Below are 27,921 nucleotides of genomic sequence, written 5' to 3'. Positions count from 1 at the left end.
TAGCCAAAATATCTTTTTCAAGACATACTCTGACTGTGTGCCAAATTCCATACTTGCATCATCAAAGGCACAATTCTTCCACATTATTTTCCTATCTGCCCCACTAATTCTGAATCAATGAATAGAAATTGTGTACCCCTGGATCAGCTTTGCTAGCCTTGTCTGACCTTGTGATATTTCATTGTTTTTAGGCCTCGATTTCTGAAACATTCTCTGGGGTGATAAAAGATTCGCCCTTGAAACGTGTTTTGCTTTGATCACTCATATTCCTGTGTGTTTACTTCACGGATTTTGCATTTCAAAGTTGCCACTATACAGGGTGAGTAAAATAAAAAAACGAAACCCAACTGTCGGGACCATTGTTTTAGTGAAGTGCTACATTTAGCACTTTCAAAATCTAGTATGTGAAAGCACAATTCATAAGCTTTCTTTTAGTACAAGAATCATTCAAATCACTTATGTACTTTTCAAGTTACTGAATTTTAAACACAACCATCGTTTTAAAGTTCTGTCCACGGATCACAAGAGGGTAAGTGTTCTTTCGGCAAAACGAAAACAAATCACATAGGGATGTGTGTGGATTGTTTTCGTTTTACTGAAAGAACGCACACTTTTTTTGTGATCCGTGGACAGAATTTTAAAACGGCGGTTGTGCTTAAAATTCAGTAACTTGAAAAGTACATGAGTGATTTGAATAATTCTTGTACTAAAAGAAAGCTTATGAATTGGGCTTTCATATTCGAGGTTTTAAAATTGCTGCATACAGAATTTCACCAAAACAATAGTCCCGACTTTTGGGTTCGCTTTTTTTGACTCGCCCTGTACAAAGCAATAATATTGCAAGGAGCATTGGGACACTCAAACTTAATGAACACAAATAAACCCACAGAAACATAATATCGTTATGTGCATGTCCATACATTAATATAATGTACATCACACACAAAATGTACAATAGAAATTTCACCTTAACAATTTTTTTCACCGTTACCTGCAGTTCCTGCCTGCATTAATATTATCACTAATTATCTATTTGTACGATTAAAAAGGAATTTAAAAATTCAAACGTTTGCTATTTCAAGAAAAGTACATTGAGCTAAAATAAAGTTCACTTCTTAAATGGACATTTTCGCCAGCACGTGTCGTTCCCGATTGCGTATGCATAGCTAAGTTAACGTTCTAAAGCATCTAAAAAAAAAAAATTAAAACAAAATTAAACAGAATAAAAAAAAATTAAAAATGGGCCAGCCTTTCTATTCGAAAACAATATGCAGACATCTCACGAAATATTATAATGTGGCTCTGAAATGAGGTTTGCCAAAATAACATCCGCTCCGTTCACAAGTACCCCCTCACCGGCAAAGAAAGTACAGGTGGGGTCGACCGACCGACGCCATCTTCCCTGACTGCAATTTTGCCGCGACGCGCTACCGTACCACTGCGTGTTAGTACAAATCCTCTGGTGTACTGTACGTGGTCACACACAAGGAACGGTGCGCGTCAACCAACTAAATGTCCCGCCCATGGGACATCGTTGCTATGTAAAAGGGTGCCCTCTTTGTTGGCGCACGGAGCCCATACAGTATCTTTCGGCGTGGTACGGGTCAACAAGTGCAATGCGCACTGTATGCATACCCACACGATTATGTCACGAGATGTACGTTTTTAAAAGAGCACAGTTTGGATTCGAACTGACGTTTCGGTCATCATATTGTGATCATCTTCACAATTGTCCTTAACCGTCAAAGATATCATCATCTTTTCCCTGCTGTTCGTCCGAAACTCTTCATAATTTCGTCTGTTGAATTTGCGTGGAGTTCTTGGGCGTCGGCACCATGTAGCCGTCCTCCGCCACTTCACACTGAGTGCCTGATGACCCCTGGATCGGTGACACCCTTCCGCCAATGAAAGTAGACCTCTTGCTGTCGGGGTAAATGGAGATATACGAACTCTCGGTATTACTCCGCGAGAGCCTATATACACTCTGGTAATCGTGGTCTACGTCTGTCTTGGTGGTCTTAACACTTGCAGTTCGGGACAAAGAATGGTCGCTGTCCTGCTCTTGGTCCGAGCCGCCGTAGTAGGCTGACTTCAAGTCGGCCCTAGCCCTATGGTCATTGCGGATGGAGAGGTAGATGGGTTCTCCCAGGTCCGCGTTCTCGTAGCCCGGGTCGAAGATGCCGGAGTCCGTCTGCCCGTCGTTATCGTTCGACATGGCGTAGGCGGCGTTCACGTGAACGTTGTGGTTATGACGTCTGTTCCTCTTGCGATCGTGTTTGTGACTTGAAGGACGAAGACAGGAAGAAAACCAAACAGTATTTAATTATGATTTGTTACTTTTAGGTTATTTAAATATCGGGGATTGGATTAATTAGTTTTTATTTTGAAATTCAGTCATTGCTCGGTCAATTATCGCCTACCAATCTTACTTATCACTTACTTCCACGTGGTATTGGTTAATTTTCAGTGAACTTATCCAAAATATAAACACATGTAGGCCTGTCATATGTTGTGTCCTTGGGCAAGCCACTTCTCTCCACCCAGGAGTAATGGGCACCGGCATTAGCTGGGGAGTAACTTACGATGGACTAGCATCCCATCCAGGGGGAGTAGAAAAATTCTCAGTCGTTTCATGCCACTGAAACTGGAGATAAACGCCGGCCCGATGAGCCACATTGGCTCATGACAGACTTTACTCTTTTTGTATTAATAAAAACTCATATAATCGCCTACCTCGTTGTAAACAGAACCGCAACAGTCAGAAACAGCAACAGGATCAGAATAATGCCAACTGCGATAGCTACGATAACAGCTGTGTACATAAAATTAATATGAATATTATTGTCTAAAATTACTATGAACATAAAGTTTGTCAGCTTGTTCCCAATATAAGTGTCGAAGACCTGGACAGAAGCGACAGATTATAGATTCTGACGTGGCCTGAACATTCACAGACCCTGGTATAGTATTTTGAGATCTATTTCATGACACTCACCAATAGATGGCGCTTCCCGTGAACCACCTCCATTCACCATGGTAACCGATCTCGGGGTGGGTAGTGCGCCATCAACGGTGGCAGTGTTGGGAGCGATCGCCGCTGTTGCAGTTGTTGCGTTGTCGTCGTCGTCAGTTGCAACCGTGGGCGAGAACGATGACGTCGTTGGCAATGCTCGTGACGTCATCGATTCTGGGGAGGTGGTGGTGGTAGTGGTGGTGGTGGTAGTGGTGGTGGTGGTTGGGCCCGCCGTGGTGGTTTTGGGCACTGTGTGTGACGTCACGGTCGAGGCTGGCTGTGTCATATTTATTTGCATTGATCGATCTATGTCAAAAGATAAAATACTTTGTGAAGATCGAATGTCAAATTCGTAATGGCAAAACGAACAGCTCCTTTAGTAAAAGCTTGTAGTGTGATATAAGTGCACGTGAACCAGCGAACAATACCAGCAACTATCGTTGCTAAGCGACACAGCGGGCGCCATCTTGAGTGCACCCATGGATTACATTTTTCGCAAGACAAATGTCGATGTGCATGGCTCACCTGTAGGCGGCCCTATCGACGACCAAAACGTTATGACGACTCCCTGAGCTCCGAGTGACGTCAGCGTGGAGTTGAAGGTCACCGTGACCTCGCCCCCGGTAAACGTGAACTCGAGCCGTGCATCCAGGATGTGGCTGGTCGACTCGAAGCCAATGTTGGACGGGTTCGCGCCTCCCGTGAAGGCGACGAGTTCGGCGGCTTGAGGAGCGGCTACGCCCACCCTGTCTCCCTGAGCCAGCACCACGGCCCTCAGCTGCACCGTGATGTTGGCCGCGTTATCAACTCGGACCGTCCACGTGCACTGTTCGTCATTTGAATATTTGTCGGGAAAACCCGGCGTGGCTATAGCGCCCTCTACATCCGTGTAGATGCTATTGCACGATCCTAGTCGACCTGAAGAACAAAAGAAAATCACAAAATAAATCGTGAAATCTATTGATGTCCTCATTTTTCTTGTTGATTTGGATTTGTGCAGTGGCTCGTCAAAGTAAGATAAAGTTTGGAATTGCTGCATCTGTACTGTTTTACATACGGCATGTACCTCTGCGCAGATATACAAACAAAATGTACATCTTAAACAAAATAGGGAAATTATTATGTGGAATGCACTTGACTACACAGATTATGCCGGTGAAAGAAATGATTACTTACTATCATAAATCCCGACCGCCTTCCCTCCGCCACAGATCTGCAGCGGATCCCCCACGCAGGGTAAGAAGCATTCCTCGTTGCCGAGTCTCTCGGACGCCAGGCCATCCACTCCCTGTGCCTCGCAGTAGCACTCCTGACCGAACGCCACCCCGGCGTGAGGGTAGCCCCGCTGGCGGCAGAGCGACAGGCAGAGCTGGACGGTCATGTTGGCGAAGGCGAAGGAGGCCTCGTCCAGGGCAGGGTTGGTCCTGGTGTGAGGGTAGCAGCCCAGGTAGCCGGGATCTAGGAAATTCCAAATTTACAAAAACCGAAAGACTTTGAACGTGTAAATGTTTCAGTATATACAGGGTGGATAAAAAAAAACCGAAACCGAGATATTATTGCTAATTGGAACAGAAGTAGGGCACGTGTGAATCAAAGGGAGATATCTTCCGTTAGGGTTGAATCTCCTCTTTAAAATGACACCCTGATCATGTCATTACATTCACGTTTGACTGAGCAGTAACCAATTTTATGAAAGGGTCTATTTTATAGAGAATTGCGCCACTTTTCAATTGTGGTTTTTGTGGTGTCATTTGTCACAGAGTGAAAGGCTATGGTTGCCAATCAAGGCAGGTGGGGAAAAAAAGAGATTTCACCATGAAAAGTGGCGCAATTCTCTATAGACCCTTTCATGAAATTGGTCACTGCTCAGTCAACCGTGAATGTAATGACATGATCAGGGTGTCATTTTAAAGAGGAGATTCAACCCTAACAGAGGATATCTCCCTTTGATTCACATGTGCCCTACTTCTGTTCCAGTTAGCATTAATATCTCGGTTTCGGGTTTTTTATCCACCCTGTATTTTTTTTTGTCCAGTTGATGTTTATTGATTGGAAATTTGGAATACGTTCCTCTCGCCTTCCACTTCCGTGACCGAGTTTTCTTGAGGAAACAACCAACTGCCATGGTCAACTGTGGATTGGGTTTTATAGTACATGTAATAAAAAAATGTTTTGTGTGGGGTTTCACCAGAATATAGTTTGTGTAAAGTTGTTTCCTTCCTTCTAAATTACCTTTCAAAAAGGAACCACATTTCTTCATCACCCACAGCCATTTTCGCGCTATATAACAGGCGCGCCGTGATTTTATAGAATCCTTGATTTCATTCCCAGAAATAAAAACCACCAATGTCCTAATAACTGAGCCAAGATGTCTCATGACGCCATAAAACGAAATAAGTATGATCAAAAACATTTCAAGAATCACCGTAAACGAGATTTTTCTTGACGCACAGTTCGCTCGTATTTAATCGCTGTTTCTATGGATACTGGTGACAACTGATTACCGTGAGCTCTCATTGGATAAGTTCTTTTTAACCCTTGACCTGAGGTCAACTCCTCCGCGCACGGGCGCATGGCGACTGCGCACTGTATTCAAGATAAAACATGGTGGTAAAGTGCCCACAATGCTTTGCGTTTACTAAACAATATTCTGTGGAAGAGATGGATCACAGTTAGGGCACCGGCGCTTTTGGATAGCACCGTCATGGTGGTGTACCAGCAAAAACTTACAATTACAAATGACGACCACGTGATCTGAGCAGGTCGATGCGTACTCGCACTGCACTACTTCCTCGCCGTCTGCCGTGGTGAACTGACACGCCAACGAAGGTAGTGGGTTGACTTCTATCCCGAGGCTGGCTGATGATCGGACGGCCATAGCACCCTCATCGAAATCTTCAAACGAAAAAAAAGAAAATATAATAATCAATTATATCGTACAAATGAAAAATTTAAGGAAATGTTAAGGAAAATCCAAAATCTGAAAACATTTCTTCAAAGAAATTGCAAAATATAAGGAAAAATCAAGAAAATATTTTTAAAAAGATAATACTTTTGTGTCCAAACAAAATCTTAGCTATTTTTGGAACCTCTACGGAACAGGGGTCGACACTACGGCTCGAGGGCCGCGTTCATGGCCAGCACACGCGCGCGAAAGAGCCGAAGCCGCTGTCTGCATAGCGAGTACAGATAAAGAGGACGTAGCCAAACTTTTCTCTGCGAAACTTAGAAACTTAGGAACAAGTAAGAAATATTATTTTGTTATTACCAAGGTGATATCAAATTACACTGTTAGAGATAAAAAATTCAGAAAAGAACCCAAGAAAATTCCAAGGAAATTTCAGGAGAAAAAAATATGTCAATCAAAGGAAATTCAATTTTGGAAAGTGGGAGCACTGGCCAAGCCTTAAAATGAAAAGTTTCTTTGCAGACGGTATGACAGCTCTCTGTGGTTGAATTGTCCTTGCCATAAAAGGGCATGGCTATTTCTATAAACAATCTACGATCTTTTAATTTCACGGTAGGGGAAATTATTTAAAGTCTCTTTTTTTCTGGGAAATGGGTGTCAATGAATGATGGTTTGCTTTGCTATACAAAGTTTGCTTTCTCGGCAAGACAAAAATTGCACTTGAGCAAGCTATTATAGGCGGGATCACAGTCGTGTTGAACGTACCTCGCTTGTGACAGACGACATCGGCCATTTGCGAGTCGAAGCCGTCGTAGCAAACTCGCTCCCAGCCGTTGGGCGTGCGCACCTCCACAGCGCCGCCAAAGAGAAGCCCGCCCTCTGTGTACAAGCGGACATCTGTAAAGAAAACCATTCACCAAACGATGAACACGTAGTGACTTGGGCTGCAAGTTCAAATTCTTGTTGAACTCGTCACAGCAAAGACCGTAAATTCAGGATTCTGGCATTTCCGAACATGTTTATTCCAAACAAAAGGATTTCAAATTTTCATCCCGATAGAAAAAAAAATCGCCAGGGCAGTAAAACTGCATATTAAAACTATTTATTAATTTAGTATTGTCTGGTTCCTATACTTCAAGCCAAAAAAAGCACTCAAGTCATAAATCAAGTCATCACAATGAGAAATCGATAAAAATGCCAGTCTTTTGTCTTCATTGTATGTTATAATTCCGAAGAAGATCCTCAATAGCTGAAATTCTGAGCAAAGCTATGAGTTTTGACCATGGAATTTTCCTCATTCACATCGATTAACGTACATTGAAAGGATTACTTGTAGCCACGTACTTTGAGGTTTTCGAGAGTTCCTTCCTCCATGCTTCAACTGACAGACACAAAAGATTTTCAAGAACGATTTCGTAAGACGTCTTTACGCGTAGGTGTAGAAGGTTACAGCAGATATTGTGATATGACCGTGTACTATTGTATAGATTGGTGATTGTGAAACATGTCTATCCCTACGCTACGGGTCGTTGCCTTTCAATAATTATACACAATGTTCTGTAATTGCAGGGACTGTTGTTTGTAAAGAAAGTCATGTTTAAGAACGGGATTACGTGCATTCCTCGCCTTAATATTAATGACTCAGTTGTGGGCAATGGATGACGATTTCGAAAAATTTAAAGATGGCCCTAAGCTTATTGTGCTTTAGACATAATAATTTAGGTTCACTCTTCTAGTGGCTGTGCCCTTGTGTCAGGCCTTTATGTTCATTCATATATTTTTTTACTGAAATGAGGCGAGTTTGAAATTCGTTTCTAGCCCTATACTGATAACAAACTATATGATGCCTAATTTTCAAATTTGTTTGAACATTATTTTGGGGACATTTTAGACAAAGGCACCATATTGAAATGTTCCCCAATTTAAGATTTTGTTTGTTTGCTAAATTCCAACCTTTCATTGACCAAGAAGCAATGTAATAAATATGAGCCAGGTAAACTTTGCCCCAGCTCCGAACCCCCCCCCCCCCCCCCTACTCCGGACGGCACCCGAATTAATCAAATTCAAACACAGAAATTGAGCAAAGAAACTGGCATATTACCGAAACGATCCATAGGGAAAGCCAAAGCGATGTTTTGTGGATTCCCCAATAATGGCCAAGATTTTAACTTGTACTTTCTTCCCAATTATTTCAAAATATGCTGTGTGAGCCTAGCCCCATAAATGTGGCCAATTTACTGGACTACCTCCATAAATAAAGGACACACTTCCACCATGTACAAAAACATGTCGAACTTTGTCAAATTTTGATTTTCACATTTAGGCTTAGTTTGTAGTTTATGTTTGCTTTAGAAGCATATTCACCCTCTTTAAAGACTTTTTAGGCTTATCAGAAAGTGCTGCCTTTTTCAGATGTCTAATTTTCGGGAAATTTCATGTTGAAATTTGGATATGCAAACGTGTGCAAACGAATCTGGAAATTTCACGAAAACTAGACATGTGAAAACGGCAGCACTTTCCGATTAGCCTATAAAGAGGGTGAGTATGCTTCTAAAGCAAAAATAAACTACAAACTAAGCCTAAATGTGAAAATCAAAGTTTGACAAAGTTCGACATGTTTTTGTACATGGTGGAAGTGTTGCCTTTATTTACGAAGGTAGTCCAGTAAATTGGCCACATTTATGGGGCTACGACGTGAAATAACAAAACTTACCTGTCAACTCAATAGGGTCTTGTGATGACACTTCCACGGATAACACCAATAGTAAGAAACAGCAACGACATCTTATCTCCATCTCGTCCGTGTAATAAAAACTATGACTGATGACACAGTATCCTGTTTAAATCCTCGTACTTTCTTCACCCCTTCTCGTAAATGTACTCTTTACATCGAAGTTTACTGCAAACCCTTAATGGTCTACCCAACTTATGCCGTCGGTTTTCAGGCAGACAGACTATATTTTGTTTGTCATGTCTCCCATGAGTCAACGAATTCAGCAAGAAACGCAAATAGAAAGTGCGTGCACGCTTGGACGGTTCATAAAGTATAGTGGGTAATGCACATAGTGTATGGTTAATACTGCATAAAACGGCTTTTCTTATGCAAAATATTAAGGTTGAGTCACTGACCAGCACTGGGCAAATAACTGTGTGTAGGTCGTACCTTTTCTGTGTCACATGCACAAATGAACATCCTTCGTGCTCTTTACGGGTTCCGAGTCGTTGACCGCCATAATATAAAAAGAAGACCCGGGGAAAATATAGGGGAAAATAATATTTCGTGGTGTGACCACAAAAGTACAGGGGTGTAGATTTGAAACAAAAGTTTAAAATGTATGGTTTTTATGTCCTTGGTGTACATTTTGTGGACGACTCGCTTTTGTGACTCTATTCAAAAATCTGTATTGTTGAAGTGGATGTTTTTGCGATTGAGCACTATTTGGTCTCTTAACCACAGCAAAGAGTGCTCTATGTGACTATAGTTTGCGCAATACAGGCTTGGCCTTTTGAACAGTATTTTCGCGACCGAATCTATATCTGCAAGGTTGTTTTTTGGGTTTTTTTTTTAATTAAACAACACATAATGGACTCCGAAGACTACGTTTCAAAACAAGTGGAACCTCTGGAACTTGCATGAGAAATCACGTGAATTCAAACAACACAAGCCCAACGCTGTTGTTGTATGCCAAAAAAAAAACCCACTCTCACAAAGTCCTGTTTTTAAATGAACGAAAAGGCTCTATTTTCTTCATGCGTTCACATTTTAACAAACTTATGGGCATCCTTGTATATATTGTGATCATTGGGGCAGGAGTGTCATCTGTAGTGTGGGGGTGTGAGGCCCACGTTGTGGTGGAATAATCAACAACATCCGTCCGGTGTATTGACGTAGTTATGCTGGAACCTAGCCAGTGATGGAGCAGTGTGGGGAGGGGGTACATGCATATTATCGATTTTTCCTAACCGTGGGTTCATCTTAAGCTTCGGCTTAAGGAGATCTTAATTTGGAACCCTGGCTTGAGAGACTCTGGCCAAAAAAGGTCCATATTTGACATGCAAGAAACTACGTGTATAACTGTTTTAAAGCCAACGTTAAGAGTATAGGCCAATAACGTCATTTGGTTTTAGCATTAGGCCTACATGGTTTGAAATTATTGTGGAGCCAAGGATGAAGCCGAATTTGTAACGAACCCGTGATTTGGAAATCCTCGGCGTAGTTCACCGTTATCTTTTCACCAATAAAATAACACAGTAACAACTGTTTAAAAACGTGCGATCATTGTGGCTACAGAGTCGAACCCGCAAGTCCCCAATTTACAAAGCACAAGTTTATGACTTTGGGTACGAGATGGATGCTGAGACCTCCCCCCCCCCCCTTCGCGACGCCCATGGGGGTAACTACCATGACAACCACAAAACAGGAACAGAATTCCAAACGAAACAATTACCCTGACAACCTAAGCTCTGCAAACAGCTGCAATTGAGTTTTCGAAACACTTCCGGTGGCTTCACCTGCCCCCATCATTTATGTTTTATTCTCCCAAATCCCAAAGAGTTTGTTTAATATACGAAGTAAGATCAAATCTGGATTTCCCTACTTTAATTGAACTATTATTGTAAACTATTATTCAAGTTTTGAAGCCACAATCTTCAACGACATCGTCACAATGACGTCAGCACAACCGATTTGGGGTTTAAATGATGGCCAATGCATAGTTATGGCATTAAATATTACTCCTATAAGTTCAAAACTACAATACATAAGTCAAATCATTATTAAATCATTATTTTATATTTCAATATATTCGTACGTCGTACTTTTAGGATTGCTTTTAAAGAAAAACGGAATTTCATTCAATAACAAATTATTATCTACTATTTAATCATTGCAGCACTTCTTTCATAAAAACTATATTGAAATAATTAGCATCTCTAATGATAGTGACTGAGATGAAAAAAATATTATTTTTCTATTTCATCAAAATGTGTATTCCGACCCGTAATTCCATGAAATAGTAATAAGTTAAAAATGGTCAGTTATTTGCATAGTCGATAACTTCTGAACTAAAAACAATTACAGCATTTACAAAATGCAGGCATAGGAAATATACCATTGTGCAACGAAACTTATTTATTTGATTACAGATTTCTTTGATAATTTTTTTTGTCAGCTAATATTTTATTAAGGTATACGCCTACATTAATTTCTTCAAGAAATGGAAGACACCTTCATTCAAATCCCCGCTCTTTTTCAAAAGAGACTCAATTTTCCAGCCACGAGCAGCGTTGCCATGACGACGCCAGAGGGACTTGCACCCAGACTAGCTGCATTGAGAAGGACATCAAGAATGACGACGTCACCGGGGTCCACACTATCGAGCACCGTGACTGACTTGGACTCTGTCGTGTAACCAGGCTTCGATATCTACGAGATGAAAATGACGAAAATATTTGTTAAAGTTTATACAGGTATAAACCTTTTTTTGAAATAGGAGGGTACAGTGCTAGTGTGAGTACATTTTGGTAAATACAAAATAGGTTTTACTTTTTTAATCAAATAGGTTTTACTAATTTGTTTTGTCTTAGCCGGCAACAAAAGCGAGACTCGTCATTTAAACAATTCTTTTTTAGATTTTTGAAGTCACAAAGATATGGGCTACAGATGGCCATTTAAGTTTACCCCATATTGGAGGGGACAAAGACGCAATTTTCCCTTTTTTCTGACTATTTATCCGGGTGAGACATCGGCCGTTCCTCAAACCCCGGCATTGTCTCCGTTCCGACTCCATTGCCAAACTGCGTGCCGGAAGCCGGAGACGGAGACACAGTCGGGATTTGAGACACGTCCATGAGGTAGCGCTTGGACAACTCTTACCTGTACTTCGTAAGTTCCGTTCAGCAGCAGTTTCCAGTACTCGCCCATTTTCGTAGTAGACGCAGGATTCGGCGGGCTCGCCTGCCCTACGATTGATACAAGGGCCCCCTCTACTGGCTCACTTGAGTACCGGTCTCTGACGACCCCCTTCACACCTGTTATTCAGACGCAGAGCAAGTGTGCTCAAAAATAGACCTTGCAAATTCTTATTTCCAACGTTTCTAAAACTCCTACGTCCACCCCAACATTCTTAAAGGCAACATACAACATTTCGCATAACTAAACTGTCAAATTATTATGAAATACCTTACTTGGTTGTAAGTGAATAATAGTCTCAAGCATCCTGTGAAATCCTGGCACCTGGTGTGCTGTCATTTTTCAGAATAGTGCAATTTTTGTTCTAAATTTCCAACGATGGTCGGCTGAACATTGTTGGAAAACAAATCACCTTTTTTCTAATACAGCCCCCAATTTACCAAATGTGAATAGGTCCACATTTCATTTGCAATCGATACACATCCGTGAACGGGTGCAAGCCAGCTAGTCTGGTTCCCTGACCTGACAATTCCCCGACGTCTATATAAATTGCTCCGTTTCATCTGAAGCAGGGTCAGGAAACCAGACTACAAGAACAATTTTTTTTTCTTGGTTTTCCTAGCATCTATGAACATATCAATCTTAACAGGTCAGTGTAACAATATTTCCTATAAAACGCTTACCCCCACACTAAAAATTACACTGCAAAAGCAAATGTTGTATATTCCCTTTCAAACACATAGTTGACTCGTGACTTTTGTAGTTGTCAGAAATGACAGGAAAATTAAGCTGCTTCGGAAAATAGACACTGGCAACAAGCAAACCCCAACCCCATCCCTATCCTCCAATCATGTCTTTCTTTTCAACTCCGAAGTCCGAACCCACCTCTGTGTGACTGCTGGAGGTACGCCAGCAGGGCCGGCCGGTTCTCGTCCCAGTGTGTGCTTAGTGTGGACGCGGCCGGGTACTTGCAGCAGGCTATCTCCAACGTGATCTCTGGACAGCCAGCAAAGATGTAGTTGTAGTCTTGCATACCACCTTGAAATAAAAACAATGATAAAGGAAGAGTCTTTGTTGAGTTTTGTCCTTCACAGTGGCGAAGCTAGGATTTTTGTAGGGGGGGGGGGCAAAGGGGGCATCAGAATATCCCGGGGGGGGGGACTATCGCAAAAATCCTATTGCAGATTTCACTGAGAAAAATACAACTTACAAAAAAAAACTTTTTTGGTTAGAGAAGCACAAGGAGCATTATCAGTATTTTGGTGGGGCCAGGTACCTGGGGGGGGGGGGGTACAGAAAGTGTGGGGGGAACGTTCCCCCAGCCCCCCCCCCCCCACGTGGCTACGCCACTGGCCCTTCACTACAAAAAAGGAACACTTTTGTGACACAGACCGGTTTAAATTTAGATCAGCTAGTCAGAAAAACCCACCAAAACTCAGAGATTAAAAGGAATTTGTACCTTTATTTAATGTTGCTTTCCTCGTGTTATTTTCGACTTTATTTATTCATTCATTGATTGATTGATTGATTGATTTATTTATTTATTTATTTATTTTTGATCTTTAATCGGGGTAGCCGGCTCACATTATAATGCAATCTCCCACGGGGCCATGAGCATAAAATTACAAAGAAAAATAAGAAATGAACCAAATGTAAAAGGATTTAAAGTATACACGAATTATTCAAACTAGGAAATATTCAAAATAGGAAATATAAAAATATGAAATGGATTTAAAGTAAGATCATAACCGAATATGTGTCGTTAAATAAAAAGAGACATGAACGGGTACTAAAATAACAATATACACATATATTTTTTTATTTCTGCCGTTTTGCTATTTTCTCAACCCGCTCACCGTACCGTTTAAAGGACCAAAGAGAAACCATTCACATGACTTATTCATGTACATGTACTTTCACTTTCAACAAAATTATACTTATATAACATAAATACGACACCTGTCCAGGATCAACAATATACAAATAATGCATGTTGCCCATTCGTGGTCAGAATATCACCAGGTGCCAGATGGAATGGGAATGTTCCATTCCACCAGGTGAAGCCGGGTGAAATGGAACATTCCATCTGGCATCTCATGAAATTGATCTTTCCATTGGACGAATGTGAAACATTCATTATTTTGTTGTACACAACGCCTGAATAAATCCTCGTCATCTGATTGGTTCAGGGCGGCCAAAAGTGTGACCATACAATGGAACCTCTATTTTTGCCGTGCGGCCGGGCCGTGCGTTGGGACGAATAATTCAATGACACGTGATCAACGACCCACCAATCAGACGACGGGGATTTATTCAGGTATTGTATAAAGTGTTCCATTCTCTTTTACGGTGGGGCTGGGCTACATCCTTCACTTTCAGTCGGACTAATTTCGAAACACAAACAAAGTGGATGGAGCAAAATCGAGGTTTCGCCTTAGTTTTGCAAACTCGCCTAATCAATGCACTTTTTTAACAAACAAAATACACCACGGAATCCTAGTCCAATAGACGGCTAGCTTTCAGCATCACGTGATTTCTTGAATCAAAACTCTGTCTCAAACTTCACTTTTCCCACGAAATTTCGATCTGGTTTAATGTAAATAAAAACAATCTTGTTTCGATGAGCATTTCATTATAAAAGGACCCTCGATGAACTTCGAATCTTTACATTTTTGATCCACGCGCAGCTACAATGGCTCAATCGTTTCTTGTGTTCTGTGTGTTCATTTCGCTTCAGATTTCGTCTTCTTTTGCATCGGGAGCTGATCCTTTTCGACTTCATCCCCAGCCCCAGAGAGTATTGGTGGGAGGGACTGCGACATTCACTTGTCAAACCAGCTATTCGGTCAACTGTTCGTACGACCGAATCAAATGGGTGAAGCGGTCAGAAGGCAGGGAGGATGGCTCGGTAATATCCACCTGCTCGAAACTCCGGAATCGAGCCTATGTTGAGAAATATTCGGTCGGTCTGGAAAATGGCGGTGACTCGACGACGTACACACTGGTGATAAACGATGTCACCGAGGACGATCGTAAAGAGTATTTCTGCCTTGCATTCAGAATTGCAGTTGGATCCGACTACGATATTTCCCACAGCGCTCTACTGACTGTGACTGATCGACCAGTTTGTCCGAAACTTTCCATCAGAGTCGATCAAAGTCGAGATCTTGTTGTCGGTGACGAAGGCGAGTTTGTCTGCGACATCGATCCTCACCCAGACGCCTCTACCTTTGAATGGGTCGTGATGGATGCAGAGAACCAGACTGTTTCAATCGCCACTGCGGACAGACGCGCGACTTCGTCGAATCGACTGATCATCTCTCCGCTCACGGCCTCGGACAACGAGAACCAAATAAGATGTATGGTCGCATTTAGCACAAGCTGCGAGCAGATGAGCTCTTGGTACAAATTAGTTTTGGTTCCAGCAGCGACCACGGAGCAAGAAACACTGCGCTCAACCCGGGAAGTTTCAGGCACGACCGTAGCAACTTCAACAGCAGCAGCGACCACGGAGCAAGGAACACTGCGCTCAACCCGCAAAGTTCCAGGCACGACCGAAGCAACTTCAACAGCAGCAGCGACCACGGAGCAAGGAACACTACGCTCAACCCGGAAAGTGTCAGGCACGACCGTAGCAGCTTCAACAGAGTATGTTACCAGCGAGCAGTCTCTTGGACAGTGGACGATTATCGGCAGCATCCTGGCTATCGCAATCCTTCAAGTGATCATCATCTGCATCGTCATGTACCTACTCAAGAACAGAAACACTTCGATGCCGGGTCAACAAGGATCTGTCCCCGCCCAAAATCGTGGATCCACCGGGTCCATCCAAAGTCTTGAGACCGGAGCACGTCAAACGGAGCAAGACAAATTTCACATCTACACTGAAATTCCTCTCAATGGCATGCAGCGCTGTCATCAGGCCGAACAAGTCTCCGAGGCGAAACCTGTATATGATCGGCGACTGTCTCAGCACGAATCGAGGGACGAGCCGAGGGGTGGACCGAAGGTGGCCCCGCCCAGAAACGCTGGAGGAGAAGAGGCTGCGTATCTGACGCCAAATACAGGTTATGTCTCTATGAAGTCAATTAAACCGGTGTCATGCCAAAAAGCTGTCCAGTGCCAAAATGAATAGTGTCCGCTGTGAGCATGTACAATCTGAGACGCAAGACACTTGTGTCCGGTGCCAAATAGTGTCCGAGATCTGTCATGCATTGCAGCACGGATTTCAGTCCGTTCTTACGCTACTGTTCGTCAATTTTCTTGCCAAATACTGTGCAAAACGACGCTCAAAATTGTGAGCGAAACCATTAATTAGCAGCCAGCGGAATAACTCCTAAATTGACCACTATCACGCTATCTAGTCTACACTCGTATTCGTACACGCGTCGGTGACCTGGCACGAAAACACAAATTTTTACTCCCCCAAATGTGGGTTTAAATGTCAGAAATATCAATTCAGTACAAATTCTTCAATCAGTTTTAATTATAACAGATAGAAAAGTTACAGTTGAAACGAAATTATACAAGAAAAATTAGATGAAAACTATTTCATTCGTGACGTCTTGAGAGCTGACCGCAAGCGTGTCACAGGATGCACGCTAAGCGGACACCATTGGGCACCGGACATTTTTTGGCATGACACCGGTGCTATTAACAATTACGTTGTCCTAGTCCTACAACAGTTTACACGAAGTCCTGTTGTCTTTGAGGAGAATCACTAAAATCCCAGCAGTAAACTCTGTTACTCTTAATTTTACAACTGTGAGAATGTGCGATGTACAGGGTGAGTAAAAAAAAAAAAAAGGAAATCCCTAATTTCTTGCTTCTTTTAGTACAAGAATCATTCAAATCACTCATGTACTTTTCCTGTTATGGAATTTTGAACACAAACACAATTTTAAAATGGTGTCCACGGATCACATTTAAGGTACGTGATAATTAAGTAAAATGAAAGTCGTATCATGAAAACGATATCAGAATAATCCCACAAGTCTCCAGGTAGCCAAGTAGAAGGCAGGGCAAGACTATAATTTCTTGACATTAAACATGTTGTTTTAACATCGGAAGCAGAAGCTGCTTAAACAAAAGTTATGATAAGTGCCAGTTATCATGGTTATGAGAGTGTTCTGACGTGTTTTTTTCGATATGTGGATTGTCTTTGTTCTGCTGAAATAATACCTTTAGTGTGATCCGTGGAGAAAATGATAAAACTGTGTTTGTGTTTAAAAGTCCATAACTATAAAAGTACATGAGCGATGAGAATGATTATTTTACTAAAAGAAAGCTTATTACTTGGGCTTTCACATCCTAGACCTTGAACGGGTTACATGCAGAACCAATAGGGGGCGTCATTTGGGTTTCCCTTTTTTACTCACCAATAATAACATTAATTTCATCGTCGAGTTATATGTAAATTTTCTTCTGTAATGTCTTGCACAGTAACAACTTCAGTGTAACAAATATAACACGACGGCAGTTTGCAAATAACCGCTGTACACTGCGAAACCTGGAGTGTTAAATGTACACCATTGGTATCTATATAGGACCATCTGGTGTTAAATTTTACTGGTGTTGTCCTATATAGATACCGAATGGTGTTAAATTAATTAACACTACAGTTTTTGCAGTGCACATAATAGACATTGTCATTATATCAGTTGACACTGAAGACATTTTTAACAGTGTAACGCCGCGGCAAACGTGTCATCAGAAAGATGACACTGTCATCTTAGGATGACAAATTTTAGGAAATCATTTTCCACTGTATTTTGAAAAAGGAGTTTATTATAAAAAAAAAATTAAAAAAAATAGAGGTTAATTTATAGCAACCATGTTAATTACTCCAGATTCGACTGTTTTATGCAATGTACAAAGCTTCGCTGGTTGATAATAGTTTCTAATAATAAAAACAACAATGTATGGCGAACTTCTTTCACTTCAACTTTGCACACGCAACAAACTGAAGAGAAAGTGAGATTGCCGTTTGATATACTTTCGTAGGACGATATACACAAAACAGCGTACGTTTAAATAATATTTATAAAACAAGTTTCATTGTAATTAATTTTAACTAATTGTCTAAATGTTTATAGTTCTTACAGTTTCTCGAACATTTTTATTATTTAAGACCCCGATGCGTTTCACCGATTTAAGATTCTGTAGAGTCTAAGATATTTTGGATGAACACTGTGCGAGGTGGTGACGTTAAGGCATCATTAAGATATAATATGTTTGTACTCCCTATGTTGGCAAAACTTGTACAATATTAATAAAGAAGATTTATTTCAGTCGGCATTTAGAACCTCGAGTCGGCAGCCGGACTATCAAATTAATATCTTGGAAAGATTCCCCGTTTAGTCAAAAGTAAATACTGTGCAATTTTCAGGCAAATGTGCCATCATAAATAGCACCACATAAGGTTTGATGTTGTCCGGTACTATCAAATCGGAGAGCGCACCCGTACGTCAAATGATGTCCAGCAACCCCCCCCCCCACCTCCCCCACCACACCCCAACCCCACCCCTTCAATTTTGCGTTAACGAGCGACTTTCACTGACAGGCTTTTATTGTTATTGAAGTCAAATAGCTCCCTCTTTGTCCACAAACGCGGAGTTCATGGCATCGTCACCTTTTTTCTTTTCAAACTCGCCAGATAAAACCTCAAAATGATAAACTATCTATCTTACCTTTGACAAGATACCACTCCCCTCCGTTGGTGATTCCATCCGGGAACCCATCGTTGCTATCGTTACTGAAACACCGATTTTCCTCCACCAGGTGCATTCTGGGATGGTTCAGGGAGTAAGCCAATGAGATCTTTCGGAAGAAAGCGTCATCCGGGCTCTCGCTGTAGGCTGCACCGCCAGTTGCTGGCTTGTCCTCTGTCAATCGAAAATCATAACTTAGCTGAGTTTATATCAGAACTGTTCCTGTGGCTGACGTGACGAATGTTTCCAACTTTTGACTCGGATTTCCTACAGCATGGGCTTCGCAATGTAATTTATACGAGCATTGTCCAAGCAAGGGCGGATCCGGGGGTGGGCCAACGGGGGCCAATGCCCCTAAAACGAACCCATTTTTAAAGTGACGTCGCAATAAAGGCAGGCACTGCGTACACCACCATTTTTTCCCAAAATAAAATTGGTAAAAGTGGTCAGAAATTGCCTCAGATCGCACCACAGAGCATCTAGAATCCCCCTCCCAAACAAAATTTGACCCACTCTTTGGGGGACCAAATTTTTTTGGGTGCCCCCAAAGAAAATTGTGTTCTAGATCCGCCCTTGTGTCCAAGATCTTTTGAAGTAAAAGTTTCTGGCTTGCATGCTCCAGCGAACTCGAACCCATGACCTCTTGCTTACTGGCCAGGTACGACATTCTGTACTGGTATGGCAGCAGAGGATTAATGCACGGGCCGGGCGGGGCCCAGGGCCTCCAACATTTTAGGGACCTCGGACACTTGCTTTGCGTCCTGTATTTAAAACAGCAGTAAACAGCAGCGTCCTGTATTTAAAACCGCAGAGGACAAATGAAAGAGAGAAAACAAATGTTGAAATCTGAGATCTTACATCAACTTGCCCAGCATGATTATGCAATGGTCAGGTTTTTTTCGGAGATTGAAATCTAATTTGACAATTCAGAATGCTTATCAAACTTCAACATTATTGGGCAGCCAAGCGGTACGGTGGGGTCTTTAGGCACATCCCACACTGGGTCATTATGACCTCCCACAACCTTGATTTCGAGGTCGTGGGTCTGAGTCCTGTCCTTGCGAGCTTGACCACGAAACTGACAAAGACCACCGGCACATTATTGACCAACCTGGTTTCATGTTGTCGAAGGGGTAGTTGGCCAAAAGGGCGCCACCGTGCAGATTGGCGGAGAGGACAAACTGGTTGCTCTGCACCCAATCCATGATCGCTCTCGTCTCGGGCTGAATCTCCTCGTCGTTGGGCTCAAAAAAGTCCGGAAAATTACGATTTAGGTCGAGTCCGTTAGCATTACCCCTAAGGAAATGGGGGAAAAGGGTCATCAAAACATAAAGTAAAGGCTCATTTTTGTTTATACATGTCCTAAGCTGATGAGGTTTGTAAAACAATATGAAGGTTCAAATAAAATGTGTCCAAACTTGGATGTAGAACAAAACCTCTACACGTTTATGGAAGAAAAGTAAAAAAGAAAAAAAAAATCGGAACAAATGCAAAGGTTGTTTGTGCTAGTTTGGATGAACGGGAAAAGACTGATAGGCTTACCATACCTTTCTAATCTTTTCAAAGTGCAAAAAGGAACTGCCAACAGAAATGCACTGCCACAAGATGGCGCTAGTCGTCATCGGTAATAGTGTATCGATTTTATGAATTATTCATCGTGTGACGTGGCGTGACGTCATACCTGCCCAGGTTGCCGGTGCACTCCCCTTCAACAGCTACTTCAAATCCGTCCGGGTTCATGGAGGGCAGCACGTGGACCCTTGTGTCGTCCAGCAGCTGCTTGACTGCCGGGTCACTGTCGGAGTTCACCAAGAGATGTTCGATCAACTGCAGTAGGACCTCTCTGCCTATAACCTGGTGGAGAAACCACGGGTGAATCCGGATAAAAACTCAGTCACAAAAAGTGACAACTTAGATTGAATGGTGTTTTTAACCATTCAAAAATTACCTTTTCAACCTAAAGCAGACTTCTCTCAATTCTAATGACACTTTTTTATTGTAATTTCGAACAGTTTCTTGAGTTGAAATTACGATTTACGGTTGGTACTCATGGTGCCGTGCGATTCAGCGCGCCTAATTGCGCGTTCACGGTACATCGCGGTGATCGCCATCTTTATTTTCATGTTGCGTTTTGTCGTTGTCATCGTCATTTTACCCCAAAATGTCCCTCCAAAAATCGAAACCCTGCCCTCTTTTGTATGACATACCTGCATGGTCTTAATGCCGCCAACTAGTTTGGAAAGTCAAATAAATTAGAAGTGGATTTTGTTCTCTTATAGGGAACCGGGCCCGTCACTACAGGTTCGCCATCTTTTAAGGCATGGACTACTAAAATAACAACAACGTGTATAAACTTGGCAAGACTGGAACTTCAAAATGAGCTTTCCACTGGAGTAAAATGCGAAAAAAATGGATGAATTGTTTGATAATAATCTATCAGATTATGTTGTCTCGAAAGGTTTTTCCACTGACGACAAAAAAGTATGCGAAAACTTCTGCTTGAACTCCCACTGTGTGATATTGATGAATTCCAGGCGAAACAATTGAATTAGCAATTGAATAGACCTAATATAATAATGACGTCACGGTTTTGTTTATATGTGCGCTTTCCTATGGGAGCCAGGTGGGGACACGATTGGCTACCGTCCCCATTAATGGCTCCCACAGGAAAGCGCACATGTATTATCATTGGGCGTGACGTCATTGTGTCTTAGGTCAATTACAAACAGGGGATTTGTCCAATATTTACCTCGTTCCCGTGCATATTACCAACGTATTTGACATCGGGTCTTCTGGGGACGATGTCGTCGGGTTTGCTGTTAGAAATCGCCATTACCCAGAGTTCTCGATCTGAAAAAGCAATAGCCAGGAAAATGTCAATAATGTTATCAAGTCTTTTTGAACTATTTTAAAAAGTGCTTTCAACTAATAATTAGATAATTATTCTATAAAGAAAACTGTTTGGCGAATAGGCCAATCCGAGCACGTTAAAAGTAAATCGACGGAGGCCCCCTTCGATGGCGGAAAGCATTGCGCCAGCCAGCTATTGTTCAGATATACATCGTAGACTTTGTATCACCCGTCGGCCATAATTATTGAATTGAAAGCGAGGCAAACTCTTCATTTTTGGAACGTGCGAGTAGAAATGAAAGTAAAGAAATAAAGTTCATTTTAAAGTAATACCAGTCTGCTTTGATGAATAATTTAAAATTTGTGATTTATCATACCCTAATGTTTTAAGCCACATAAAAAAAAAAAATGAAAGTGAGGCTTGTAACGAACTCCAATCATAAAATAGTCTGGTAGCATTCCATTCAACAGTTTACAATTTACAAAACAGATTCAGGGAACACGATCGAACATGGCCTCTTCGTGAATAGGCCTTTCTTTTGTTTGTAAACATTGACGCCATTTTATATGGACTGCCGCAAGCGCATAAATTGAAGCCAGGGTTGACCATTATTTTTCCAGAAAACGTCCTCATAACGCCTTCAAAACATAGTCAAAAGGCATGTGTAGAAATTATGTTGTATGTTTGTTGACAATGTTGTATTTCCAAAGTATCAAATAATATTTGGGTTATCTGTAATAACTCTTCTTCATTTTCGCAGTGTTGGACCTTCCATAGTTTTGCAGGCCGTGGTTGGCAAAAATACAGTTTGCCAACCAAGCGTAGTAAGGTCTATAAGGTCTATGGGTGCAGTTAAAAGCTGGCAATGCATTCGCCACAGAAGGGGCCTTCGTGTGTGTACATTAATACCGTGCTGGCTACTTGGATTAATCTATATTCGGTAGCATTGGCGCATAAAGATAGTAGGATTGAATGTGGGTAAAGGTACAGTCACGTACGATAGGGATAAAAAGTAAACTTTAAAGGGTGCAGTAGACCGAGTCACAACCGAAAACATATAGTAGTCCTTGATCGGGTTTGGTTATGTGTTATTACTGACACAAAGGCCGCCATGCATGTAAAAGGGACCGAATCAACATTCCAAAGACGCTTTTCTCATGTAGGCCTATCTACTCTTCGTACTGTATGCATGGAAACATTCACAACTCGGGACTTTCTTCTAAAACCTTTTTTAAAATAAATTGGTGGACGAATAGGCAATTTTAGTTCTTTCTCACAGACTTATTTACAAGATTGTTCGTGTTGTCACGTGCTGCCGGCGAAAAGAAAACATCAGTTTATATACACACAAACTGAGTAGACATCAAGAGACACTATCGGATGTACGGTCCGTGTATTTACTCACTTTGAACCGAAGTACCGATGCTGTACAGATGGGTTTTGCTCGGGTACGCGTCGGCTAGTGAACTCATCAGCGACGTCAGCTGCTCATAGTTATGATATTCGTGCTGAATTTGGGGCACTGCCGTAGCAAACGGGACGAGTGCCAACAGCAACAAACAGTGAACGGTGGCCATCGTGACAAGGTGTTTTTTGAACGAGGAAACTATAACGTTAGTTTTATGTGTAGTTCCCGGTTGGGCGTTCATGCGTGTAGATTCCGATGATGCACAATGTAATACATGTATCAGCGAGTCATGATCACTTCGGTTGTTGTGAAGTTTTTGTCAAAGACGTATAAAGCCTATCACTGCACTATTAAAGTACGGGTACAAAGGTTGACGGTGCTAGTGTGTGGGTGCCGGGTGGGCAAATCAATAGATCGTAAAATCTGCATTATTCATTGCACTTTGTGTAAACATTACTCATCTTTTTTACAATATTTGCCTTTAATCTTAAGTTATAGGATCAAGAATAATGGTTGGACAGGCGGCGGTTGCCGAGTGCGCGCTGAAACTTTTTGTTGTTGATCCTAGTATACAACTGGACACGCCCATGTCAATGGGACGTTTGGAACGTGATCAAACACGAAAAGTTGACCGAGTACGTTGTCTGTTTGCTCTGCTGTCAATATAACGCCCTGCAACTTCTCAAGGGGAAAAATACATGTGTAGGGCCCTAATTTGGAAAATCATTTGTTGACTGCATCACTCATGCGTATACCTCAACTTGAGCCGCGATTTGCCCTTACCCTAGTTGTGACATCGGGTGCAAGGAAGTTTATTCGCGCACCGATATCTACATACTTATTGCGTTTTCAGCGACGTAGGCCCAACTAGTGATGTCGCAATTCGTTTTTCCAAAACTTTACACGTGACCGTTCTAGATCGAGGAAATTACAGCATCAAAGCTACGCTGTCTGTGTCATGTCTATGTGTCACTTTTTTTTGTAAAAAGGCCTAAGAAGTTCGCGGTAACACAAAATGCAAGGGTCAATGGGGAGGCTTAGTTAAAACATGAAGCTCCGTGGTTGTATATAATGTCCCGATTTTGCTTTTTGAGCAAATTTGTTTCTTTCAAACTTTGAATTATTAAATATTACATTACCTCTATGAAAACACTCCAAAACGTAACGCTATTACGTAAACATATCGTTAATGATAACAAATATGGCAAAATAGCTTCACCAAGGCTTACCACGCCCACTTTGGGGTCAACATGCAAATTGAGGTCAAAGTAAACATTATGACTCCACCCTGCTAGCGGGTGCCGCGCCAAGCGCGACATCCCGCTGGTAGCAACATAACTTTACAAATCACTTCATCTTGGTAAAAAATTGGATAATTTCCGTGAATGAAATGGTCCGAAGATGCCGCGGCTTCTATTTTCCCTCACCTATAAATTTGTAATCCAGGAAAAAAAATCCTGCCTCGGGAATTTTCCCTCCGTGATTCACATGAACAGATACTCTGTGTCTTCATGCAGTGGGCCAATATCCCTCAAATTGCTTCTCGAGTTCCCGCTTGACTTTAAAAAAAAAAGCGAGCGCACAATAAGCTCTGGCCGTGTTGCAAGAAGTCTTGCATGAAAGTCTTACATGAAATCGATCACAATGATTCCTGCCAGAGCTGAAAAATACAACGCCGAAAAATGTGACGCCGATGGCACATATGGAACACCGTATTTTGGTCAATTTTCGGGGACAGACAGACAGACGGACCGTCCGACCGACCAGCAAGCGACATGTGGAAGCTCCTGCCAGAGCTTAAAAAAATCCTCGCAAGATATTGACAGTCAACTCCCTATCTGGGGGAATTTGTTTATTGCACTAAGACTCTTGTAGATTAAACAGTTCAACACATTTCTACTCACAACCACTGTCAAGTCAATAGACTTATATTGCTCATAAATTTCAGATCGAATACCAACTGAACACACATAATTCTAAGTACTGTTAAACCTCTTGCATTTACAGCTGAATAAATATCTACAAGCTAAAATAATGTCAGTCACTTTACCTCTTTGCGATAAATTACGTCTATGAATATTGAAACAAACTCAAATGTGGATTAATACTGTAGTTCAAAATTGCACATGATTAGTACCAACCGAACAGTACTTGGGTGATATTTACTGAAAAGTGCTGTTGTTGAGTTTTTGGCCTAATTTCGTATGTCTGCTTAAAAGGGAATGTACATCATTGGCTTTTGCTGTAATTTTCAGAAATGAACTATTTGAGGGGTTGGTATAATAGATCAAATATTGTTACACTGACATGTTTGAAGTTTTGTGTTCGAAAAAGCTGGAAAAACTAAGAAAAACAAAAATGTTCAAGTAGTCTGGTTCCTTGACTCCACTAAAGATAAAATGGATCAATTTATAAATGCCGGAAAATTGTAAGGTAAGGGAACCAGTCTAGCTGGCCTGCACCCGTTCATGAACATGTAACCAATAGCAAACAAAATTTGGACTGTAAAAAGTGTAGTAAAGTTGGAGCAGTAGTTGAAAAATAGTTAGGTTTTTCCAACGGTGGTCGGCCGACTACCGTTGGAAATGTATACAAAAATACAATTTTCTTGAAAATGACTTAACACCAGGTGCCATAATTTTACAGGATGCTTAAGACTGTCATTTACCAACATCCTAGTAAGGTATTTCGTAAAAACTTGGTAGTTTTATTTTTCGATGTTTGCAAATGTTGTATATTCCCTTTAACGGAAAATATTTTAAGTTTATGTGTAAAACTGCAATAATAAGAGAACACAATTTTGTTGTTCAATGGACAATCCATGTGGTTACGTTATCTATTACACTTTATCAAATACTTATCAATGCTGCTACTTGGTATGGTGCATTTTACAACTTTACACAATTACATCTTACAAAGGATTGTCAGTGATCACAAAAAGTTAAGTATCAAACTGGGAGTAACAAAGCTAACTGATTTTTGAGTAATTGAAAGATAAAGTGATCATCAGAAATGTACATGTATTTACCAAAGTTGTTAATGTGACAGGGCGAGTAAAAAAAAAGGGAAACCTAAATGGCGCCCCCTATTTTGTAAGGCGGTCCTGCATGTAGCGCTTTCCAGATCTAGGATATTAAAGGCCATTCATAAGCTTTCTTTTAGTACAAGAATCATTCAAATCACTCATGTACTTTTCCAGGTATGGACTTTTGAACACAAACACTTTTTAGACATTTGTCCACAGATCACATTTGACCCCAACCCTGCTGAATCCAACAGGATCCAGCTATATCATATACCCGATGGAGCCTGTTATATTGAGCAGTAAACCCCTTGTGTACATTCCTCATGCAAGATGTTGGATTCAGCAGGCAACTGAACCGCATTATAAAAAATAAATTTTTCGTGAAATTTCCAGATTCATTTACACACGTTTGCGTATCAAAATTTCAACATGAAATTTCACAAAAATTAGACATCTGAAAAAGGCAGCACTGTCTGATTAACCTATAAAGAGGGTGAGTATGCTTCTAAAGCAAAAAAAAACGTACAGACTAAGCCTAAATATGAAAATCAAAATTTGGCAAAGTGCGACACGTTTTATGTACATGTGGATGTGTGGCCTATGTTTACGGAGGTAGTCCAGCAAATTGGCCACATTTATGGGGCTACATTGGATTCAGCAGACAACTGAAAATGAGGCACAGTGGATTGAGCAGGAAAGTCCGGTTGGACTCGGGTTGATTTAGCAGGGAAGTCCTGAGGAAGTACTAGGGGGCCAGGGTTAAATTAAGGTACGTGATATTTCGGTAAAATGAAACCATGTCGTATCATGAAATGATATCTGAATAATCCCATAAGTCTCCGGGGTAGCCAAGTAGAAGGCAGGGCAAGACTATCAACTCTTGACATTATAAAGCATGTTGTTTTAACATTGGAAGCAGCAGGTTTTTAAATAAAGGTTATGATATGTGCCAGTTATCATGGTTTATGAGAGAGTTCTGATGTATTTTTGATATGTGAATGGTCTTCGTTTTGCTGAAATATATTTGCTTTATTGCGATCCGTGGGCAAACTTATAAAACTGTGTTTGTGTTTAAAATTCCGTAACTGGAAAAGTACATCGGCGATTTCATTGAATCTGAAAAGAAAGCTTATAACTTGGGATTTCACATCCTAGATCATGAACGCGCAACATGCAGAACTTCTTCAAAAATTGAGGATGCCGTTTTGGGTGTTTTTTTTACTCACCCTGCAGAGTACACATTCCTCACAATGCCTCCATAAAGCGTCTATTCAGTATAAAATGCACAACCACTTACAACTCATTTGAAGGTACTTTCAATAATATCTTCAAAACTCCAACTCCACAGAGCTCAATAAATAAATATATTAATTCTATATAAATAATGGTAAAAATTTATCTACCACGACAAAACCAACACGAACCTCATTCAAAAATGATAGGTGATAAATACTGGCAAGCATTTCTTTTGGAAAATATTTCTACATACTTCCTATAAAAGGTTCTGTGAATATACCAATGTCTATAAACCTAGTTGACTAGTTTGATAACTAGTTTGAATCTCATTCAAAAACAATACCCAGTGGTCCCAGTAAGTACTGAAAAGCACTTCTCTGAGGAAATATTTGTACACACTTCCTATAAAAGGTTTTGTGAATATATCAATGATTATAAACCTAGTTAACTAGTTTGTTAACTAGTTAGAATCTCATTCAAAAACAATATCCAGTAAATACTGACAAACACTTCTTTGAGGAAAAATGTGTACAACTTCCTATAAAAGGTTCTGCAAATATATCAATAGTTAACTTATTTAACTTGTTTGTTAACTAGGTAACTAGTTTGGTAGTTAGCCAAGTTAACTAGTTAGTAACAGTATTTTCCTTCCTTGGTACACTGCTATTACAGATACTGTTGAAACTAATACTGTTGAAAACAACAAAATATAACAAATCACTAACAAGGGTATAGAATTTGGCATCTTAACATTCAGATGAGTTTCAATAGCCTAACTTGATTTTACGATTGGGTTTTAAAAACCTATTTCCGTAACAGAAAAAAACAAATTGTTTTCAACATTTTCATTGCACTCAGT

At 41.0% G+C, this 27,921-nt stretch overlaps 2 protein-coding genes across 2 annotated transcripts; both read right to left on the bottom strand.

Moving 5' to 3' along the window:
- Positions 1–910: 910 nt before the first annotated feature.
- Positions 911–8,987, bottom strand: LOC119728995 (cell wall integrity and stress response component 3-like). The gene is made up of 8 exons (XM_038201474.1): positions 8,635–8,987; positions 6,687–6,818; positions 5,744–5,908; positions 4,190–4,471; positions 3,539–3,931; positions 2,996–3,319; positions 2,734–2,812; positions 911–2,282 (listed from the first exon to the last, which is right to left on the bottom strand). Exons 1-8 carry the CDS (start codon positions 8,714–8,716, stop codon positions 1,787–1,789), a joined length of 1,953 nt encoding a protein of 650 aa, XP_038057402.1. The 5' UTR covers positions 8,717–8,987; the 3' UTR covers positions 911–1,786.
- A 1,414-nt stretch (positions 8,988–10,401) lies between these two features.
- Positions 10,402–23,175, bottom strand: LOC119728994 (carboxypeptidase D-like). The gene is made up of 8 exons (XM_038201471.1): positions 22,799–23,175; positions 21,292–21,392; positions 20,224–20,396; positions 19,654–19,838; positions 18,522–18,716; positions 12,718–12,870; positions 11,797–11,951; positions 10,402–11,346 (listed from the first exon to the last, which is right to left on the bottom strand). The coding sequence occupies exons 1-8, from the start codon at positions 23,040–23,042 to the stop codon at positions 11,173–11,175; spliced, it is 1,380 nt and encodes a 459-aa protein (XP_038057399.1). The 5' UTR covers positions 23,043–23,175; the 3' UTR covers positions 10,402–11,172.
- Positions 23,176–27,921: the final 4,746 nt, after the last annotated feature.

The sequence above is a fragment of the Patiria miniata genome, unplaced genomic scaffold (genome assembly GCF_015706575.1).
Source record: "Patiria miniata isolate m_02_andy unplaced genomic scaffold, ASM1570657v1 HiC_scaffold_20, whole genome shotgun sequence".
Taxonomy (NCBI): Eukaryota; Metazoa; Echinodermata; class Asteroidea; order Valvatida; family Asterinidae; genus Patiria; species Patiria miniata.
The sequence above is the reverse complement of the archived record's forward strand: the minus strand, read 5'-3'. Positions and strand labels throughout refer to the sequence as shown.

Bases quoted from the DNA above. Each gene is read 5' to 3' on its own strand.
- LOC119728994 (XM_038201471.1), bottom strand. From the start codon at position 23,042: ATGAACGCCCAACCGGGAACTACACATAAAACTAACGTTATAGTTTCC. The intron at 21,393-22,798 runs GTGAGTAAATAC...TTGCTTTTTCAG, and splicing joins CATCGGTACTTCGGTTCAAA to ATCGAGAACTCTGGGTAATG. The intron at 11,952-12,717 runs GTGGGTTCGGAC...TCTGAATAACAG, and splicing joins CCTCCAGCAGTCACACAGAG to GTGTGAAGGGGGTCGTCAGA.
- LOC119728995 (XM_038201474.1), bottom strand. From the start codon at position 8,716: ATGGAGATAAGATGTCGTTGCTGTTTCTTACTATTGGTGTTATCCGTG. The intron at 5,909-6,686 runs GTACGTTCAACA...TTTCGTTTGAAG, and splicing joins TGTCGTCTGTCACAAGCGAG to ATTTCGATGAGGGTGCTATG. The intron at 2,283-2,733 runs GTAGGCGATTAT...TCGTCCTTCAAG, and splicing joins GCGGTTCTGTTTACAACGAG to TCACAAACACGATCGCAAGA.